Here is a 21,986-nt window from a genome sequence, read left to right as displayed (position 1 = left end):
CTTAGCCACCTGCTTTCTGAAGTCTCAGGACTGCTGGGTCCTAGGCAGAGCCCAAAGTCCCACCTGGCTTTCCTGAGTCCCAGTCTCTGGCTTTCTCCAGAGGACTCACCTGCCCATAATCCCATCCCAGGAGCACGCATCATCCCTCCTCCATGCCTGCTGGCTTCCTCCAGGGACCATTGCTGCTGAGCCCTGATACTCTGCCCTTCCCTCCTCTCTTCTCCCTGCAGCTACCAGTACATGAAGCTAAGTGGAAACTTTGAGCGTTCAGCTGGGCTTCAGGCTGGCATAGACCTGGTGAAGGTAATAACCTGGGAGGGGCTCTGGAGACGTGGTTACAGATTGGTTAAGAGGAGGAGACATTTGGGATATGTGCGGTGGTCAGCTCCTCACAGCGGGAGGGAATGAGGACACGGACGTTCCACTCTGCTATGGGGCAGGGCCAGTGCCAGGGTGGGACTGAACAAATGACACTGGAGCATTTGTCCTGAGTCCTTGCAGTTCATACATTGTGTAGGGAAGGCATCAGAACTCATTCTCTGACTCTGAGAATTGCACTCTGGTGCCCAGTACTATGGAAATCTGCCCAACAGTTTGTATTATGGAAGTTTGTCCATTATTCAAATGGGAAGGACCTAAGGATCATTCTAGGGAGTGGCCTGACCTCTGAGCCCTGGTCCGCAGGGTCTACTGACCCTCCCCAATTTGTCCCCAGGACCCACACAGCATCATCTTCCTATGTGACCTCCACATCCACTTCCCAGCTGGAATCATCGATACCATCCGGAAGCACTGTGTAGAGGGCAAGATGGCCTTTGCCCCCATGGTGATGAGGCTGCACTGCGGGGCCACCCCCCAGTGGCCTGAGGGTGAGCTCTGCCCTGGGTTGGGGAGGGTAGGAAAGTCCTCTCTGGCCTTGGTTCTTCATCCCAGAGCTGGAAACAACCACGTCTGCCATGACAGCATCCCCACCCCCTGTCTGCTGCTTCTGCCCATTGGATGGTCCACCAGAGAGGTGCCTGAGGGCTGTGCTCATGGCCACAGCAGCGGCAACGATGAACATTTCCTCCCCATCTTCCTTTCTCCCTTCACCAGACGTTTACTGTGTGCCAGACTCTATGCCCTGTGCAGATGGAAAAAAAATGGAAAGACAGGCTCCCTGCCTCTGGAGAGGGAAACAAATAAGGAAGGTGCACTGGGCTGTGCCTCCAGTGACTGCTGCTGTCAGATCCTGTTGTAGAGCCCATGGTCCTTCCCTTTTAGGACCGCTGCTTCCATTGGCCCCTGAACGTTAGCGTCAGGGGGCTTCCCCCCAGAACAGGCAAGGGACTTGTTCAAACGAGACAGCTTTCAGCCTCAGGCACCCCATCCTCTGTCTTTCAGAGAAGGCTCTGGGAATGCAGCCCAGAAGCCTTCATTGCTTCCTCCTGGCCCCTGGCTCATCTCACCGGGGGATTCTCGTCTGTCCACAGGCTACTGGGAGGTGAATGGGTTTGGACTGCTCGGCATCTACAAGTCAGACCTGGACAGAATCGGGGGCATGAACACCAAGGAGTTCCGAGATCGCTGGGGTGGGGAAGACTGGGAGCTGCTGGACAGGTGACTGGGAAAGGAGGGCATCTGAGGGACGTGCTGGGATCTCATCCCATCAGGTGCTCTGGGGAGGGAACAGGGCTAGATGGATGGTGTCCCGGCTCCCTGGGCTGCAGACTCCTGATATGCAGGTAAAGAGCACTGTACTCAAAGGAAGCCCCACCACTTACTGGGGGTCACATTACCTGCCTGGCCGAGACTCAGTTCTGTATGTATTAGAAGGGGGATGATACCACCTCTGCCTGTGTCACAGGGTTGGCATGGAAATTAAAGCACATGGTATGCTGTCAGGGTAAAGCACAGCAAGGTGCTGTGGGAGAATATGGCTGCATTCTCCCGAATTGGAGCTCTCTTCCCCTCTGCCATTGCCTGGCTGGGAAGGCTGAGGCTGTGGGAATCGATAAGAGAGACAGGTGAAGGGGCAGGAAAGACTTGGGGGCTGACAAAAGAGGCAGTGTGGATCATTAAAGGGCAGCAAGATATCCAGGAGGTCCTGGTCCCTGGAAGCCCTGGGAGAAGGGAGTTTCAGGGAGGAGGAAAGAGTGGAAAGAAGGAGAAAGAAGAACCCCAGACAAGCTGCAGCCTTGGCAAGCAGGCGAGAAGAGGGTGCTGAAGCAGGAGCAGGCAGGCCGGGACCCCAAGTTGCAGGGGATCGTGGAGCGTGCTGGTGGTGAGGGAGTGGAGGCTGTATCAGTATGAGATTCCTCTGTCAAGAAATTTGCTTTAAAAAGAAAGAAAGAAAGAAAGAAAGAAAGAAAGAAAGAAAGAAAGAAAAATTTGTTGCCAAGAGAGGCTACTAGCCCAGTAGCTTAGTAGAGCATGCGGCTCTCGATCTCAGGGTTGTGAGTTCAGTCCCCATGTTGGGGGTAGAGATTATTTAATAAGTAAAAGTTTAAAAAGGAAAGAAAGAAATTTGTTGCCAAGGGAAGGGGAGGGAAAGAGGATGATACCTTGAGGTTTGGGCTGAAGGGGCAGGGGGCAGAGGAGGGAAAGGGGAGACAGCAAAGAAAGAAGGGACCAGTGTCTAGAGGATGTCACAGACAAAGTCAGGAGCCCTGGAAGGGTGGGGACACTTCTAAGAGACAGCCAGCCATCACTGGAGGCCTGTATTTGGCAGGTGATTTACATCAGTCCCTTGTTTGTTTGTCCCCAAACTTCTGTGAGGGGGTGTGGTTATCTCCATTTTCCAAACAAGAAAACAGCTTGAGGAGAAGTTAGTACCTGTCCTAAATCCCACAGCTAGGGAGTATCCGAGGCTTAAAACTGGGTCTGTGTATGTTTTTTTTCCCTCGAGGGAGAAAAGAAAAGGGAGATATGCTGTATATACAGAAGTTGCAAAGGAGGTAGTTTGAGGGAGCTCATATTAGATAACCCAGCTCTCACAAAACTAGGCCAAAGCAGATCCCAAAGTGGATGGAAGACTAGTCTAGCGGTTACCTCCACCCTTGATCTCCCTGCCGGGCTGGGCAGATGCAGACTTCAGTACAGCCTTGCTGGAAGGACAGTCTCTCTGTGAGAGGGACCCCATGGGCTAAGCATATAGAAAAGCAATGGGGGAATCTGCTCCCTCTGCCTCCATCACATACGTAATGTGTCCCCTGTAGGCTGAGCTCCTGGTGGTGGGCACAGGGTGTGTGCCAGGAGCTGTACTGAGCCCTTCTTCCCATCAGCTCTAGCCTTTACCACCAGCCTCCAATATATGTGTGTGTGTGTGTGTGTGTGTGTATGTGTGTATATATGTATTGTATTTATCACAAAAAAACTTGCACAATATGAAATTGTGTTGTTCAAGAGTTGAGTGTATATTCTCCTCTTTTTTTTTTCTCTAATGTTTATTAATTTATTTTTGAGAGAGAGAAAGAGCGCAAGCAGGGGAGGGGCAGAGAGAAAGAATGAGAGAGAGGGAGACAGAATCCAAAGCAGGCTCCAGGCTCTGAGTTGTCAGCTCAGAGCCCAACGTGGGGCTCGAACTCACAAACCATGAGATCATGACCTGAGCCGAGGTTGGAAGCTAACGGATTGAGCCACCTAGGTGCCTCATCATCCTCCTCTTTCTAGAGATTGGCAAACTGGGACTCTGGAAGGTGACGGGTTTTACGGGCTTTCCGTAGTAAGGAGCTGGAATTCAAACCCAGGCTGTCTAGCTCCAAAGCCCATGCTGTGTGCATGCCCTGTGGGGAGTAAACAGAGAGAGACAGAGACAGGGTCTGACATAGATGTATAGATGTGGGAGGGCGGGATCTTCAGGGGCCTGGGCCTCTCCCCAGCTGCCTCTTGCGCTTCTGTTGCTCACCCTGCCCCTCCCCTACTCAGGATCCTCCAAGCAGGCCTGGAAGTGGAACGTCTCTCCCTCAGGAATTTCTTCCATCACTTCCATTCCAAGCGAGGCATGTGGAACCGCCGCCAGATGAAGATGCCGTGATCCCGAAGGGTGGCCCACTGGACTGCCTGCTTCCTGCTCCTTGACTTGTGCTCGCTCCCCAATGCCCCTACTCACTGTTGAGAAGGAGAGGGAAGGGGAGCAGAAGCCATGGCCGGGCCCCAAGAGGCCTCAGAGCTAACACCCTCACTCCCCCGAGAGCTGTCGCCTCACACAGACAGCTGCTGAGGCCCGTCTCTCTACCCTCGGGGCCTCTGAAGGGAGGACCTTGAGAGAGGGACCAGGAGGGGCCGTGCACTCAGTTGACAGAGATGGACCGGCTCCCGGGGAAGGCAGCACAGTTAAGGAAGGAAAGACCTGTTGGAGCAATGCCAACCTATCTGTGAGGTGCATTCCAGCATCCACCCACACTCCTCCCAGGGAGTAGTGACCGTGCCCTGGAAACTCTTCTCTTGGACATACTTCATTGGGGTTTTTATTTTTCTAACAGAAAACCAAAACTAACTGTCCAGACCCAGCACTGACTGTGAGAGAGGGATGGAGTCGTGCATTTAGGGTACATTCCCCACTTGCATACCTCAGACCCACTCCTGTGTAGCGATGTGTCCCTTGGTCCTTGACCCGGCAGCTGATTTATAACCAGAGGAGTTCTCAGCTCTACCCCAGGCTCGTGCCTTCCAGAGACACGCACATCTCTCCCAGGTAGCCACTGAACAGCTGGCCACTGATTAGGGCATTAACCTTACCCCCCAGGCGGTGCTAACTTCAGACTGACAAGAACACAGAAGTGGCATCATCCTCGCGGTGCCCCAGTGGGGTTGGGATTCTGAGAACAGGTGGACAGCGGGCTCTCATTCCTCAGCATCTGCCATACAGGCCGTGCAGGACGGGCAAGGTGGGTGGAGAAGGCAGGAAGAGAAGCCCCTTTCCCGACCCGCCTGTAAGCATAAGCCTTGGGGAGACCATGAGCAGAGAGGAAAGAGGATGGGAATGTAAGCCGTGGACTCAGATGCGAAGAGGAGGTGGGCATCCAGCAGGATGGGAGGAAAAGGAAGTGGAAATCCTGAGTCCCCACAGCTCTGCTCCCCCACAGCCTTGCCCTCCTGCAGGGGGATCCCCAGCCCTGGCCTTGCTTGGAAGAAGAGGAAGGGGTGTGGGCAAGACAGAGGAACAGGGATCAGGGTAGTAAGGGGCAAGGCCACGGGTTGGGGGAGGTAAGGGCATCGCCCTGTGATCTCTTCCCCAGTTGGAGGGGAGTGGGGCCCAGAGGAACCGAAAAGTGAAGCGACCCTTTCTGGCACCTGATGATCACACACTTCTCTTGCACTAAAAATCCCCTGGGGCCTTTCGGGCTGGGTTTTTTTTTTTGCCGCCGCCGCTGCTGCCTCTGCCGCTGCTGCTGAATTGATGAACGGTGTGTGGGTGTGTCGGACACTTGCTGTGGAACTTCAGTGTCTGCTTAGGGAGGGGAACGCAGAGCTTGCCGCTGCTGGGAGGAAGCACTCCTAGCTGGTGCAACAGGGCCCAGGATGCCAGTCAGCGGAGCCCCACAGAGCTGTGCTGTGATAGAGTCCAAGTCACAGCATTTGGAGTTGCAGGGTCTACCCGGTGGGCCTTGCATTCACCAAGGGCACATGCTTGGCATCTAGGAGATTGGGGCCCGTTGAGAACCTTCTGGAGGTTGAAGAGAATTCCCTGCCCCTCTCTAAGAAATCAGGAAGAACAAAGAGTTTCCAATTAATAGGCTGTGGCTGTTGGATGCCATAGCTGCCCCCTGGGCTATGGGTTTTCTCAGAGCCCGCTCAGGCTTACTGCCTTTGGGAAAGGACTTCAGGGAGTCGGTGAGAGCTGTGGTTGGCTGGCTGGGGTGCCAGCTTTCTCTCTGGGGCCAGGGTCACCCTTGGGCATGGCACTGGAAGGCCTGAGCCAACCCAAAGAGCTCTCCAACTTCCATTCTTTTGATGACGGGAGCGAGCCTAGCCTCCTAGGCCCTGCTCGCACGCACACCTCTCTGACCCTGGCCAGTGCCTTGTGTTTGACTTTGTTACCTCCACACCATCTGCCTTAAGGGGGAGGGCCTGGTAGGCCCCTGCTCTGTAGGGAAATGTGTCGGGTGGGGGGAGGGAGTGGGATGGGGGGAAGGAAATTGTTAAATACAGCATCTTCTTAGAAAATGAAGTGGCTCGTGTGTTTTTCCCCTTGCCCATCAAGATGGGAGAGGGGTGGGCTAAGAGGCCCGGGGTTCACGTCTCTGTCCCTTAGTAGTCAGGCCTCTGATGGATGTGCCAAGGACCCTCCACACCACCCTCCATCCTTTACCATTAGTTGGGTGCCTGCTGTGTGGGGAACTGCATGGTTTACTCTGGAAGGGGCCGGCACTCTTCCTGCCTGCAGAGTTCACGGTCTGATAGCAGACTGGGCATTTTCTGCTCAGCAGATTTGTGGAGATTGTGGTTTCAGTGGGGAAACGCTGATGGACACCCTGGGTGAAGAAGGCTAGACATAGAGCCAGAATGGTTTGGTCAGCAGCAGAGAGAAGCCAAGATGTGACTTATTTTAAAGTAGCAGACAATCTAAAAATCATTTCTGTTTGAGCTACGGATGCCCTGTTGGCATTTTATGGGTGCAAATTTACCTTTCTAGTTCTGTTTTGCATAGGCAAAGATCAAAATGAGTTTGTATGCCTTAAGTACATGCCTAAGAGAAAGTGCTAATTTGAAAGCTATGATAGGTTTATAACAAGTTCCCAAAAAGGATTGCGCATACATGGATCAATCCAGAATTGACTAATCTGCCACTGATGTAGCAGGTGGTAATTAGCCCAAGGCAGGCGGGGCCAGGAAAGTTGACTCAGCAGAACCCAGAGAAGAGGGAGTGATTTAAAAGATTTTTCTCCCTCCGGACTTAGGTTTGCTCCTTCAAGCTCTTTCCAGTTGCTGGAGAGGGCATCCAGAGACCAGCCCAATGCATAAAGACTGACTCATAGTGGATTTGCAGAAAACTTTATAGATAGAAATCATTCCATTTTACAGAAAGGGAAAACTGAGGCCTGGAGCAGAGGAAATGGATGGGGCAGAGGGGAAGGAATGAGGTGGAGTAAGAACCAGAGTCCTGAAGCTGGGCGGGCTTGACCTTAGATAGACATGTCTTAGATTCTGGAGATGCTACTAGAAAGACTGGCAGTACCCCAGTCTGAGTTCAGGACTCCAGACCAAGATGGGATTCACTTAGACCAGTAAAATAGTACATCTTATTTCAGATGCTGTGGGTAGGGATCAAGGGCATCTACACAGCCCTTTTTGGAGCTCTCCCAGGGGCTGTGGAAAGTGCCCATCAGCCTAACAGATCAGGGAGGAAAGGTGGAAGCAGTTCCAGACCCAGGACCTGTAGGGGAAGCAGAGAAGAGGCAGTGAGGAGGGCAGGCCAGACCAATGGCCCTCAGACTTTAATGCACACACAATTCCCCTGGCAGCCTTTTGAAAATGTAGATGCCCATTCAGTAGATCTGGAGTGGGGCCGGACAGTCTACATTTCCTGCAAGCTTCGGTGTTTTTGCTGCTGGTCCAGGGACTACAGTTTGAGTAGCAAGGACTGCTGGGCAGCGCCAAGGAGGAATCCCTACTGCATCTTCCCTCTTGCCAGAGGGGCAGAGCCAAGCACTAACCACACTGGCTATAGAAAAACCCATCCCAGGCTATAGAAAAGCTCAAGCTTAATTGCCGAGGAAGAGTCACCTGTTTAACAGCACGTGGGGACTTTCTGGGCCCAGATGCAAGCTCTTCTCTAAGATCCCCTCCTTGCCTCAGATCTCTTTCCCCTTTTGCTTGCAAAGACGTCACTTTACCCCAAACGCCCAGAGCTGAGAAAAGGGTCATTTGGTGACCTTCCATCCTCCCTCACCTGGGTCCCAGGCTGTGTTCAGAGGGGATTCCTTGAGGTCCTGGCGGCCAGGAAGCCTGTCTTCTGTGCCCCGAAGGCTGTAATGAAGACGTTGATGATGACAGTGATGAAGACCAGGGTGGTGGCGGCGTTGTTGAGCTGGTTGAGCTGCCATTGCTTTTCTACTTCATTGAGGTTCAGCCGCGCTGTGGACAAGGGTGGGGGGAGTGGGAAGGGAGGGTCAGGGTGGGGCCACAGCCCCAAACTTCCCTCACCGCATCCACTAGAGGTCAGAGAAAGTCTGGCACCTCAGAGACCTGCGTGGCAGAAAGCAAGGGAGGTGGTAGTCATTGCATTAAGCTGCCTTCTCCCTCACTGCCCAGTGCATGGGGCATCCACACGGTACTTAATGGAATAGGGATTTGGGAAATTATCCTGGGTCATAAGAGTGGGGATGGGTGCTCACACAAAAGGCAGTAGGGACCTCTGCTACAAGGAAGTGAAGGTATTGTGGAGTGACCCCTATGTGTGATACCAGGAGGTAGGATAGGGAGCCTGCTCTCACTGTGGAGGAGTTGTTACTTGGGCGGTTGTCATGCGGAGGGCTACCACCAGGTTAGCATAAGGCTGAGAAACTGGCGCGTGCAAATGCGGTGGTGGCGCCGGAAGCCGGTGAGGCTTTTCTTTCCACTAGGGGGCGCCAAGGCCGAGTCCAGGCCTGGGCTCCTCACCGATGACCACAAGCAGGATGCCAATGACCACGAGCAGGAGCAGAGAGATGCTGATGAGGGTGACGAGGGTGGTGTAGTAGTGGGCGGACGGCCCCTGCTCCAGCACCGCTTTCAGCCGCGTGGCGTTGGACACGAAGAGGGCCACGTCCAGCATGCTCTCAGCCACGCTCTTCTTGGTGGCATAGTGGTTCAGGTTGATGGGCTGGCTGCCCCTGGGGTTGGGGTTCCCAGGCTGTAAGGGAGAAAGCACAGGCTTACCTTGAAGGCTCCCGAAAGGGAAGCAGTTGAGAGACTGGAAAGAGGTTTTAAAGCTCTCCTGTAACCTGGTGGTAAACCGAGAGCAAGCAGCACCCTTCTCAGTTTTATGGCCTGAAAGAATAAAGAGTTGGACTAGAAAGCCCTTACGGACCTTTGAACTTGGAAATGATGGAATGTTGTCATTTATGTTTCCCCAGGGTCACGTTCCCTCACACAGCAGGGGGAGGGGAGGGCCTCAGCCCCTTGTGAGATGCACCAACCTCATTTCATTCTCTGTGTTGCCTGGGCCCAGCCTGGCCTTGGGCCGCTCTCTTTTCCTCTGAAAGGAAAGCATCTCAGAACACAATAGGAGGAGCTCTGAGACTTGGAGGGAATAGGAAGGGCACCTCATCTCCCAGAATGATGTGGCCCTGAGGCGGGGTGCACAGCTTAGCAAATGTGTCAGGAGCCGTGTTTGGATCCCACTCAACAGAGTGGCCAAGAGCCCTGAGGCCACAGCCATGCACATCAGAATGCATGTCTGTATGCACACAGCGATGCATGCTAGTGTTTTGGGTTTTTTGGCTAGGATTTATTGACATATAATTTACATTTGATTTGCTTTTGAAATATAAAACAAAGCTCTTATTCTCAGGAAGTCACTAACTCCGAAAGACGGAGTGACAACATAGGGCTTAGGGAGCAGGCCTCTGGTTTGGGCCCAGAAATTCAGACTGGATGCTGCAGGCAGAGTCCGCAATCACTCAGGAGAACTTGGGTGTGTTTTAGGGAGATAAATTTAGGAGCAGTGTTTGGAATGCATGGGCTCAGGCGGGTCCAGAAGCAGGGAGATCCACTGAAAGACTATGGTCTGATTTAGGATCAGGGTGACAAGGAACTGTGGGAGAGTATGTGAGAAATGAGAGGAAGGCATAACTTTGAAAGATGTGACAGCCTGGAAGGAGGGTGGACCTAACCCTGCAGATGACCACAGAGGTTTTCTATTGAGTGGGTGGGTGGGCAGATGGAAGGATGGATGGGGCAGGTCTCAGAGGGCTCTGGATGCTCCTTCTGGATGTTGGGCTTATCCAGAGCCAGCTGGCCTGGTTGGTTGGGGCTAGGGATGCCAAGGCCAGTGCCCCACAAAGGCCTCAAAGCTACAGCCCATGGTTCTAGCCCATTTGGTAAAGGTTTGTCCTGGGTACAATGGACACTTATTAAATGACAGAGTCTATGGAGCAGCCCCCAGGCCTCTCCATGGTTGGAAGGGCTCTGACTAGGGAACAACTGTGAGCAGGGCTTCCCTGCCCATGGAGTTTCCTGTTGGTCATCCCCACTCCTCCTGTCCTTGTCCCTCCCTCCAGTTTCCCCCATAGCTTGACACTTTCTACTCCCTCCAAACCCAGCTCTCAGTTCAAGATCTGATAAACCCTGAAATTACTGTGAAAGCATCTAAGGAGACCCCTCTCTTAAAATTTGCATATTAACAGTGGACAAAACCTTAAACCCAAAGCTCTAGAGTTGTGTTCAGAGCATTGCCCAAATACTGTGTGAGGGGCTGGGGGACAGAAGGGGCTGTTTGCTTGGGGACACAAAGATCTTCCCAAGCTTTAACAAAAAATATTGCTATCTATAAGTTTTAATAGAGCCAGCTGGCTTCTGTTGTTCAATGGCTCTAAGAAAGCCATTGTTGGGGCACCTGGGTGGCTCAGCTGGTTAAGTGTTGGACTTTGTCTCAGGTCATAATCTCGAAGTTCGTGGGTTTGAGCCCCTACACTGGGCTCTGTAATGACAGCTCAGAGCCTGGAGCTTGCTTCAGATTCTGTGTCTCCTTCTCTCTCTGCCCTTCCCCTGCTCACGCTCTGTCTCTGTCTCTCTTTTTCTTTCTCAAAAATAAACATTAAAAGATATATATTTACAAAAAAAGGAAGAAAAAAACCATTGTTTCACAGAGGGTACAGTCCTATCTTTCCCTCTTTGATTTAGGGCCTGCCTCTATTTTGGTTTGTGCTGATTCAGGGCTACTTTCTAGCTAAGGATGTTTTTTCAGTGTCTGGTTTGGTGGCTGTGGGAATGTCTGCAGAGTGCCCCCTCTGAGCCCCAGAAGGCTCCAGATCTCCAGAATGTCCACATGGTGGCACACAAGGTCCAAAGAAATGACTGGGGCAGCCCGGCTGCACGGGCGCCAGGATGGTGTTTCTCCCCCGAGGGATCCATGGGCAGGACAGGATAGGACTGGCCTGAAACCTGGACCCCTCAGAGGCCCAGCACAGGGAGCCGGGTTCACAATCCAACCTAAAACCCACCAAACACGTGTCAAATGAGAGCCAAGAAAAAAACAATACTGACGGGGCCCAGGGTGGAGTGGGGAGAAAATAGAGGGAGGGGCCCTGGGAGAGGGGCCTCAGCCCAGCCTGCAGCCTGGGGGATGGTGTTAGAAGGGAGATGGTTTGAGACTCTGCAAGAAGTTGCTTTGAAAGGGGTCCCCTCACAGAAGCATCTTTAAAAAGCAGGGCAAAGGTTTTCTTAATCCTTCTTGGACAGTTTAGGTGCAGAGGCAGAGGGATGGATGAAACGACCTGAGAGCCCTCCCTTACAGCTTGAAGATTCAATCGGATGGACCCCTAAATCCTGCAGGATGCCACCCTTTTTACCCACAGCCCAGAGACTAGGAGCAACCCAAGGAAGGGCCAGGATTAAAGAGGAGGGTGGGGGTGGGGTGGAGCGGCCCACGCTCAGGCCCTAGGAGCTGGCCCTTTAAGGCCAGGCCCAGGCTGGCTGGGAACAAAGGCCCGGGAATGTGGGCTGGGCTGGCGTGCAGAGCCACCCAGCATGAGTCATTTATATTTCTTGGGACTTGGGAATCACTGGATCTGGTCGGCTCCCTCTGCTGGCCTTGGCGCTAGCCCCCTCCCAGGGCTGCCCCTGCCCCCTGCTGCAGCCTGCAAGGCCAGTCTGCCAGAGCCTCCCCTCTCCTCAAACCCACATGCTCTCACTCCAGCTCCTGGCCCCTTTCATCTGGCTCCTCAGAGCAGGGGCTGCAGGGTTAGGACTCTCAGCCTTTGGGCCCACCTCTGTCTCTGGGCTTGGCACTTTAGGCCTCAGTTTCCAAATCTATGAAAGAGAAGGAAAATCCCATCTCTGGAGGGGTGGAGGCTATGGAGAGACAGAATGAGACTTTGTTTCTCCCCAGAGAAAGAGAACTACTCCAAGCTCTTCTCCTGTTTCCCCTCAGTCAGATCTTTCAGTGACACTGTCTCCCAGTGGCATCTGTCTTATTCCATCCTACCCCCCTCAACCCCTCCACTTTTACTTGAAGAAAGCAGGAAGCCGAACCAGAGATTCCAGAATCCCTATTTAAAATGCATATACCCTGAGCTCCTGGGTGGCTCAGTTTGTTAAAATGCATATACCCATGGGAAAGGTAACCCGTCAAAATCATGCCAGCCAATGGCCCCTGAAACCCAGAAGGGGAATTTGACTGTTAGGAAGTTGGAGCAGGGGGGCATCAGGGCAGATGGGAATATATCCAGAGTCCCATTATGGGGTGTCATGGGGGTTCTGGACAACAAGAGGGGCATGATTGTGTTGGCTGGGGTGGGGTGATGCAGGGGGGTTGGAGATCCATTCCTTGTTTCCCCAGCTTGCCCCACTCCTGGGCCTGCCCCAGTACAATAATTTCCTCTCTCTTCCTTGTCCTTTCCCCTTGTTCCAACTCAGACTTCCCTGTCACCCTGTTTGTCTTGCCAGGTCCCAGCTCCCCAGGCTCTGTGGATTCCATCCCTGGAAGTCATGGATTGCTCCATTGTTCTGCCAGGCAATTATGTATCCCTTCATCCTTGTTGGCGTATATTTTTGTTTCTTTACAAAACTTGAGTTGGATAGGAAAGGAATGCCTCTTTTAACAGAAAAGTAAACACATTTTTACGTTGCTAATTGATATTATGGTCAGTGGGGACCACAAGGCTCCAAGAGATCATTCTGTCCTTTCATGGAAACCAGATTTCAAAGGGGTAAGTAACTGTCCTACCACAAAGCCATGGAATCTGCCACTCAGAATGTTTAGGACCTGGAGCCTGAGGCAGGGAGTGAGTACCCTGTGGAGAAGGAGCGGCTGAGGGGTAGGGGTTTGTGGCAGCCAGGACAGGATCACAGAAGGCACCCTGGACCTGGGTTCAAATCCTGGGTCTGCTACAAGCTCTAGAGGTATGAGCAAGACTGTAGCCACCACTGGGCTGCTTTTCTTATCTGTGAGATGAGGAGGGTTAGAAAAAATGATTTCTTGGGTCCCTCTGAACACAGAGTGATACAGGTGTGGGGAAGCCCCTGTGTCTAAATAGAGAGTCTCAGGGGTTGAGGACATTCGTCTGAGAGAAGCAGAGGTCAGGCAGCTGTGGAGCAAGGCCCAGAAGCAGATCCAGTGAGCCACTTTGCCCAAGACAGTTCAAGGGCATTGGTGACCCTGCAGTGAGTCATTACTGTCAGCCCTGAGAAAAGCCATATGGCAGTCTCCCCGTGTATAAACTCAGGCTCAAGGTTACAGACAAAATAGGCCCATGCCTTGTTGGCCTTTCTGTTGGTCTCAAAATGACTGACTATCCAGAAAATCCAGGCCTCTCCCAAAAAGAAAATGGGGATGAGCCAGGCTGTTGGGAGACTCCTTTGGGAAAAAGGGTGGATCCCAGCTCAGGAAGAATGATTTGCTCAAACATATGGATTTGGGTGACCTACTATGCCAATTTGCCCTTAATTAGGTGCCTGAGATCCCCAATCCTGTCAGAATTAAGTTTGAATGGATGCTTGGGTCTGACTTACTGTGCACAAACTCAGTACCCTGGGAATCATAGGTCCCACTTACAGAGTGCATACTTTGTGCCTGGCCCAGGGTTAAACATGGGACCTGAGTCATCTCAGTGAGTCTTCACAAGAACCCTGTGAAATTGGTAAGGGCATGATCATTGTAGTTGGAAAAGTGGAGGCTCAGAGAACCTAAGTAACTTGTACAAGCTCACACAGCACAGGTTTTTATCTTCTTTCTCTTTTTTATTAAAAAAATTTTTTTAACGTTTATTTATTATTGAGAGACAGAACATGAGCATGAGCATGGGAGGGGCAGAGCGAGGAGGAGACACAGAATCCGAAGCAGGATCCAGGCTCTGAGCTGTTAGCACAGAGCCTGATGCGGGGCTCAAACCCACAAATCGTGAGATCGTGACCTGAGCCGAAGTCGGACACTTAACCGACTGAGCCACCCAGGCGCCCCACCCAATTTTCTATATGCCTGAGCCTACAAGGTTAATCCCTACTCTACCACCTCCCAGAAATTGAAGGCATACTCCCTGCCTCCAAGGAGTTTAGGATGGAAAGATAAACGTATGTGGACTAAGATTAAAGAAGACAATTAGTCCCCAAGGATACATATGCATAACTGCTAAGAGGAGGTAAAACACCTGTAGCAGTGAAACTTGCCTCAGGCTTTCCTGAATCTACAGTGTCCCTGAGCCCCTGCACCAGGTGGCAGAAAGGGCACTAGTCCTAAAGTCAAAAGGCTTGGGTTCCAACTGGCAAGAGGTGACCCAGGCGGCTGTGAAGATAAGGTTGACAGAGACTTTTATCCATACCTTTTGAATTTTGAACCATTTGAATGTTTGAACTATCTAAATAATAATAATACTAAATTTAAAACAAAAGCAAACACTCACTATAACAAGGCCAATGGCTAAAACAAAGTAGAATATATAACTTCATCATACCCAGGCCTTAGCTTCTCCATCTGTGGAATGGGAGGAGTACCTGCCCCGGTTAGCACAAAACTGCTGTTAAACAGATCGATGAGATAAAGCAGGTGAATGGGCTTTGAAAACTATAAAGTATTCAAACAGATATGAGAGAAGCATCTCTCCCACTCAGGATTAGACTTGGCACCTGTGGGCCTAGGGCATGTTTTAAATAATATGCTGTGACTCAGGGCCTGTCCCAGCCCAGATTTCAAAGGCACCATTAGTCTTTCCAGCAAACCCTGTGGTCATCGAAATACTTCTCTGTCCATTTCGACAACACCTGTTCTCACCCCTGCGAGTCTCACCTTCCAGCTGCACCAGGCCCATCTGCCAGGAAGAGACATTCTTGGGGTACCTGGGTGGCTCTGTCAGCTCAGAGCCTGGGGCCTGCTTAGGATTCTGTGTCTCCCTCTCTCTCTGCCCCTCCTCCACTTGTGCGCACGCTCTCTTGCTCTCTCTCTCAAAAATAAATAAACATTAAAAAAAAAAAAAAAGAAGGGAAATTCTCAGACAAGCCCCCCTACACCGGGCCTGGGGTCTCTGCCAGGCCTCAGTGCTACAGGTGCTCAGCTGGCCTGCATGTACCCCTCTCTCTAGCCTGGTGCACTGCTCCTCCTTTCACCCCTGGGAGGGGGCAGAGAGCTAACCCTTACTTATTACCGCTCGGCCTGTGCCAGGCACAGTGATGCTCAGCAGCCCTGGGCCACACCAGATTACTCACTGTTCCCTGAACACACCCCGCCCTTCTCGGCCTGCTCCTGCTCAGCTCCAGGACTTAAGGCCTTTCTTTCGCATGCCCTCCCCACCCTCCCAAGCCTCTCATCCCTTCTAGAACCTGTCCCTAGGCACGCTCTGCCCAGACTCTGTGCAAAGGCTGCTGTGCTCCATACTGGCCTCAGGCTTTGCTTAGACCTCTCTAGACGGCTCCTCTGGCTGCCCGTTTTAAGGCAAGGATTGCATCTTCAGTATACCTGGGTCCCCTCGGTACCTGGGTCCCCTGGGTGCCTAGCTTGGTGACTTGCCCATGTTACATGTGCAATAAGCGATGATAACATTGAATTTTTTATTTGAGTTTTTTTCCAAAAAGGCAAAACAAAGCATCTTTGAGGGTGGGATTCATACACAATGACTTCTGGGTGAGGGGAGTAGTGTTTGGACAGTGAATCTGCCTTTAAAATAAAAGTCCCTGGGGACACCTGGGTGGCTCGGTCGGTTAAGGGTCCGACCCTTGATCTTGGCTCAGGTCATAATCTTGTGGTTTGTGAGATCGAGCCCTGTGTTGGGCTGATAGCACAGAGCCTGCTAGGGATTCTCTCTCCCTATCTCTCTGCGCACTGCCCCCCCTCATCCGGTTCAAAATAAATAAACTTTAAAAAAAAAAAAAGCCCCTTATCCAAGGATAGCCCTTTCCCCACTGGTATCCCGCCTCAGGGAGTGAATGACTCAGATTGGAAACTGCCACTGATATTCAGGCCAAAACTTGCAAAGGCCCAGACCCCTGAGGCCCGGTCTGGGGCTAGCTAGCACTCTGACTGCCTGCTTCCCGGTGCCAAGAGCAGTGGATCTCTTAAAAATCAACAGTCTCTAAACCACCTCGGGTGGGGTGTATTTTGCGTGCTATTCCGGTAATAGTAATACCCAACTGACCCAGAAATCTTCTCCAAGCCTTGGGCGCAGTCTTGCTGAGAAGCTCCAGCCCTTGGCCCAGGCTGCAGACCCGGGCTTTAGAGCTGGAACACTGGACACGTGGGGAGAAACCTCCCCCTGGGAAGGTCTGCAATGTCACTGTTCTCCACCAGGGGGCCGCTCCGGGAAACAGCAAGGCAAGCCCGCCTTAGCTCCACCTGCCACGGGTCAGGAACCCAAGTGGTTTTGATCCCATTGTGAGGCAGGAGGTGACAGGGTTGCTTTCTAACAAAAAGGGGCTATATAAAAAAGGAAGAGAGTGTGCAGGGAGGGACAGGAAGATATAGGGGTTGCAATAGGAACCCCATGGGGCCTGTTTGCTTTTTCTTAGGAAGCGTTTTCCACCTCCCCTGCAAGAGGTCACCTTGTCAATGGCTTTCAGGAAACACTGTCATCTCAGGTCCAAAGTTAATCATGGATTGGCTACATAGAAATTTCCAAAGAATTTTTCTGCTGTCTCCCAATACCCTAAGCAAGAGTACTTTCTAAATGAGCACTTTGCTCTGAGGCTCCCAGACCCATCTGGCATTTGCTCCATGCCCCACTTTGACCTTGGGGTTCTCAGCAGCATTCCCCAGGCTCATCCCACCCATCTCTACTCATTGTGATCCTCCTCATCTTGCAAAGGCCAACAGATTTGGCTAAAATCGGAACAATAACACTTAATGGTAATACTGTATGCCAGATACAACCCCCACGAAGTGGCTACCAACAGTCCCATTTTACAAGTGAAGTCATTGAGGCTCAAAGAGACCATCTGCCCAAAGTCACCTGATACCACGGGATGGTCTCAATGTCAGAATCCTAAACTATATTCTTCCTTCTATACTGGTGGTTCTTAAAAGGTGGTCCCTGAGGAAGCTGTAGCAGCAATAGAACTTGTTAGAAATGCAAGTTGTCAGAGTCCACCCCACACCTAATGAATCAGAAACTCAGGGTAGAAACCAGCGATCTTTGTTTTCAAGTGATTTTCATGCAAGCTCAAGTGTGAGGCCCATTGGTCTACACCGTGCTGCCGAATGGCAACGGCTAGTGTTTACTGTCTTCTAGGCTCAGGGCCTGACATTTTCATGTTGATTTTGTCGCTGAATTCTTTTAACAACACCTGTTTTATAGATGAGAACATTGGGATTCAGGACAATTCAGTAATTTTGCCCAGGACCACCCAGCTGTTAAATATCAGAGCTGGGATTTGAACCCAGGTAGGCTCTGGAGCCTGTGCACTTGACCACTACACCATACAATCCCTAGAAGCATAGGGCATTGCAACCCTCTCAAAAGTGGACACTAGTCTAAAGTATGTATAAGTAGCACGTTTAAATCTTTCCTCTGAATATGAATAAATCAAAATCTGTATTTCACACCAGCAGCCAGCATACTCCACCAGTTCCTTCCTGCCCAGTGTCCAGAGCTGCCTCGCACTACTGATCACGTGCCTGTTTACAGGGCTCTGATACATTTACCCTTAGATTCTCTTTATGGCTTGACTCAGGAACCTTTACTGAGCCTTTCTTGGTCTTGTAGAACCTTCGATTTTGTGGTGGAAACTAAATCCGGATAGGAGGCCTGCACACAGGTAGGTGAAAATGACTTTCAGAACAATTAATCATAAGGTAAAATATCAACATTCCACATGACGGTGCATATGAGTTTTGTATGTCCCCACTAGATCGCACGCTTCCAAAAGGCGGGGATGGTTTCCTTGGGATTTCAGGCAATTAGACTAAGAAGCAGTGAGAGCTGTGCCCACAGTGTCTGGCGACAGTCCAGGTGAAAAGACCTCATGAAGCAGATCATATCTGACAGTGAGGTGGGAAAAGGGAAGCTGGTGCATTTCCCACCCCACCCAGGCCTATGGAGGGAGCCTGCCAAGATTCCTACTTGATTCAGTTCAACAAACATGTTTTCAGCCCCTACCCTGTGCTAGGTATCTAGGATACAACAGAGATCCCTGCCTTCCCCATAGCCCTGTTCTCCGAATCCCCTGAAATGACAAGGTTTAGCAGAGAATACAGTGTATCAAGGGGGAAGCCAGGAGATAAAAAGACTTTTTCAATTCCACCCCAGCAGATAAACGTCATGGGAACAAGGACTTTATCTGTCTTGTTCACTGCTGTGTCCCAGAGCCTGGCACCTAGCCCGGCATGCTGAATGAGCTAATGATGCATTTGTCACCCTGTATTCATTTGGATGGGGCTTAAGAGGCAGAACCATGGTGAGCTGTGCTCCACAGGTCTCTTATATAGATAGAGCTCCTTACATGGGCATGTGACTTCTGACCCCCTCAATCCTCCCTACAGATTTAGTGTGCACGTGTGTGTGTGTGTGTGTGTGTGTACTGTCCCTGTGGTCGCAGTGTCTGGGTCCTGGCATACATGAAACAGGCTGCAGGTGAGGAAGCAATGCTCTTATGCTCACTGCAGCTCCAGAGGCATGTAGGATGGAGATAGAGAGGAGTTCCCGGAGCAGAGTCTCAGGGACCACAGCCAGGGTGGAAACTGCCATCAAGGGTCGGCCAGCCCTGAGTCCCTGCCCCAGTGGCTTCAGCCAATCCAAAGAGGTCTCAGTCTTCTGCCAGCCAGCCTGCCAGGATAGCTGCAAGCTGAGCCCTAAGAGTCCCTCTCTGCCCGGCAGTCCCCACCTGGCTTCTCACACCTGCTCTCTCTTCCTTCTTCAGGATTCAAATGTGGAAGTAAGGTGCACAATCACACATTCTCCCAGGCCAGCTCCTGCACTCTGAGCAACAGATCCGATGCCATGGCCAGGGTCTGGGGAGATGAAGGTTGAGTGAATGGTCGGCATTGTGCTGGGATCTGAACTGAGCCTGGCTGCCATTTCTTCTCTCGGGCAGGTGGTGCAAACTCACTGCTTCTCAGCTTCCTCCTTTGTAAAAGGAGAGGGTACCACCCCTCCCCCTCACAGTGGGGAACTAGTGTATGGTCCAGGCCACATACATGAAAGGGATGACCGTCTGCCAAACCCTGCCAAACCATTGGCAAAAATGTCCAGTGGGTGCAGGCCAGTTCTCACCCAGCCCCCAGGTTTTCTCTAGAACTAGATCCACCGTGGGTGCTGAACATGTTAAATAGCCCAAACTCTAAATTCTTCCACATGTACAGCTTCTCTTTTAGTAGCTGCATTTATTCAGAACTCGCCCTGTTCTGGGCACTCTTCTAAGTGTTTTCATGAATTTTCTCACTTCTTATAGATACCTTCCAGGAGAAGCACAGGTTCAGAGGGGTTAAGTAACACGTGTGACGTCACACAGCTAGAGATGGGCAAGTCAAAATTTGAACCCAGCTTTGTCTGAGGCCAGAGCTCAAACTCTTAACAACTGTGTTGTTCTGTAAGCCTCTGTTTAGCTTTTGAAGGCCAGATCTCTGAGGACATCTTTCTTCTAGTGCCTGACACAGTATCTGACCAGTAGTGTGTGCTCAGGAAAGAAAGAAGGAGAGAGGGAGGAGGGAGGGATTGGAGGAGGAAAGAAGGCAGGAAGGCCAGGTAGTCCTGCCCTGAGCCTGGCTGGAAGGACCCTTTCTACAGCTTGGGCCAATGCCCCAGGGCAGCGAGGCAGTTGCTGGGTCACTGCTGTGTCCTCACTCCCTTTCTAAAAACACAAAAAACGCAGCCCTTCAAGGCTACTCAACAGATATCTAGTTGCTCTCTGGGGTCAGTCGTATACAGCTCAATCCCGCCACCTGGCACAGGCTCCCTCTGGGCCCCCCTGCCCGACAGCCGACCCCTGGCATCCCTGTGACTGTTTACTGCAAGGCAAAGTCCAGTTTTACAGAGGTAGGAGCTCTGGAGCAGCAGCCAGGCCCAACCCAGCCTGGCCTCACCCATGTTGGACTATGGGGCACCCAGGAGAATTTTGGGGTCTTTTCCCCTAAGCCCAATCCGAGCAAACAATTCCTACCGCCATCAAATAGAAGCAACCAATCTCTCTGGCCCCTGAGGAGTTTAAGCAGCAGCCTGGTTCCAGATATAGACACTGGCCTAAGAGGACACCTGGAGTCAAGCTTTAGCACTACCCACTGTGACCTGGGACCTCTGTTAGCCACCTATTAAAAATGGGAATCACATGATTATGAAACAGTGCTGGAATTATCCTATTTTTTTTAAGTTTATTTATTTTTGAGACAGAGAGAGACAGAGTATGAACGGGGAGGGGCAGAGAAAGAGGGAGACACAGAATCGGAAGCAGGCTCCAGGCTTTGAGCCATCAGCCCAGAGCCCGACATGGGGTTCAAACTCACAGACCGCGAGATCGTGACCTGAGCTGAAGTCGGACGCCCAACCGACTGAGCCACCCAGGCACCCCTGGAATTATCTTATTTTAAAAAATATATGCTTATACGTGTAGATACATCTGAGGGGCTATGGACTAAAATATTAACGGTATCATCTCTAGGTACTAGAATCTGAGGTATTCTTTTCCTTTTTGCTCAATCTGTATTTTCTTATTTTTCCTCAATGAGCATAACACAGTAAAAGGAAAAATGTTAAAACAAATACATAATTGGTATTTAAGTATTTTTCCTGACTTACAGGACAGTTTGAGAATAATATGTGTAAAAGTGGCTTGCAAACTTTGAGGTGCTTTGCAAGTGTCAGGGGTTCTTAATATAATTGCACCTGAGGGCATTTGAAACTGCGGGGATGGTGGGTAAGGAGTAATTCCTTTCCACCTCCACGCCAGGAAACCCTGTAACTGAGCAGTACCATGCTGGACCTCGTTGGTTCTATGGTTGTACCCTCACGGAGTAGGAAAAGGAGACTGTGATCATCCATGTGACTCCTTAGCTGGGGCAAGGGAAGGCCCATATGGTGCAACTGCCTGGCCTGCTCCCTGAATGAGTCAGCAGCATTGATTGAACACCCACTGTGTGCACTGCCCTGTACTCTGAACTGAGAAGATAGTTCTATTTGCTTTCCAGTCAGTCAACAAACATTTATTGAGCATCTATCTATCTTGGGCAAGTCAAAGCACAGAGGGCATAGTGTGGAGATGAATCCTTCAGACAGGGAATTTGTGATGAATTATAGAAAGTGATGGATGCCATGTGATAAAGTGGGAAAATAAGAGAGCATCCATTGTGGAGGTCAGAGGAGACTTCATGGTTTCCGTGTCATCTCATCTGGACCTTGAAGGACAAGAAGAATCCTTCAGAATGTTCTTTCTCTGGTAATCACAGAGCCTGTCTTAGGAACCAGTACTCTAAGGGGACAGACTGCTAGAACACATGATAAAAGGTTTCCAAATGGGTATAATGTAACCTCCAGTAATTTGCAGGGCCCACCCAGTACAGAATGGATACGTGGAGTCCCCAGTTCAAAATTATTGAGAATTTCAAGATGGCGATAGCAGAGCATTAGACCAAGTGGAGACCCTCCATGGTGCTGGGTCCTCTGAGCAGGTCCTGTGAAGCCAGACCAATCTCCTAGTAAGCATAGGAGAAAAGGATGAGAGATTTCTTGTTGCCATGAGGACCACAGGCCTTGGGAAACCCAGTGACTTCTTCACCGTTTGCATCTTAGGTCAAGGTTGGCTCCTAGAAAGTGAGAGAACCTAGCCTGATCTGGTTCTGTTCTTACCTCTTCCCTTTGGTGGCCTCTTAAATAATGGTGCCAAAAAGGCCAAGAACTGTTGGCTCCTTTCCCAAGGGCCAGGACTGGGGAGCAGCAAAGAACACAAATTCA

The 21,986-nt window shown here is 51.1% G+C and overlaps 2 protein-coding genes across 5 annotated transcripts in view; one reads left to right on the top strand and one right to left on the bottom strand.

Annotated features, from left to right (window-relative positions):
• B4GALNT3 (beta-1,4-N-acetyl-galactosaminyltransferase 3) overlaps positions 1 to 21,986 on the top strand; it is a 138,500-nt gene that overhangs the window by 95,313 nt on the left and 21,201 nt on the right. Inside the window, exons 17-20 of one of the 2 annotated variants that reach the window (XM_027073996.2) lie at positions 231 to 303; positions 716 to 869; positions 1,473 to 1,599; positions 3,907 to 6,089. In XM_027073996.2, coding sequence (XP_026929797.1) covers positions 231 to 303; positions 716 to 869; positions 1,473 to 1,599; positions 3,907 to 4,015 — 463 coding nt within the window. In that variant the 3' untranslated portion in view covers positions 4,016 to 6,089. Of the gene's footprint in view, positions 1 to 230; positions 304 to 715; positions 870 to 1,472; positions 1,600 to 3,906; positions 6,090 to 21,986 lie in introns of those variants that run through there. The other variant, XM_027073995.2, reaches the window with a different exon arrangement.
• Positions 6,967 to 21,986, bottom strand: part of NINJ2 (ninjurin 2) — a 78,122-nt gene continuing 63,102 nt past the window's right edge. For 2 of the 3 annotated variants that reach the window (XM_027073997.2, XM_027073998.2), the window contains exons 2-4: positions 8,584 to 8,815; positions 7,874 to 8,058; positions 6,967 to 7,357 (exon numbers count right to left, since the gene is read on the bottom strand). In XM_027073997.2, coding sequence (XP_026929798.1) covers positions 7,892 to 8,058; positions 8,584 to 8,815 — 399 coding nt within the window. In that variant the 3' untranslated portion in view covers positions 6,967 to 7,357; positions 7,874 to 7,891. Of the gene's footprint in view, positions 7,358 to 7,873; positions 8,059 to 8,583; positions 8,816 to 16,247; positions 16,452 to 21,986 lie in introns of those variants that run through there. The other variant, XM_015061471.3, reaches the window with a different exon arrangement.

Source organism: Acinonyx jubatus, chromosome B4 (genome assembly GCF_027475565.1).
Source record: "Acinonyx jubatus isolate Ajub_Pintada_27869175 chromosome B4, VMU_Ajub_asm_v1.0, whole genome shotgun sequence".
NCBI lineage: Eukaryota > Metazoa > Chordata > Mammalia > Carnivora > Felidae > Acinonyx > Acinonyx jubatus.
This window is presented reverse-complemented; position numbering and strand designations above follow the sequence as displayed.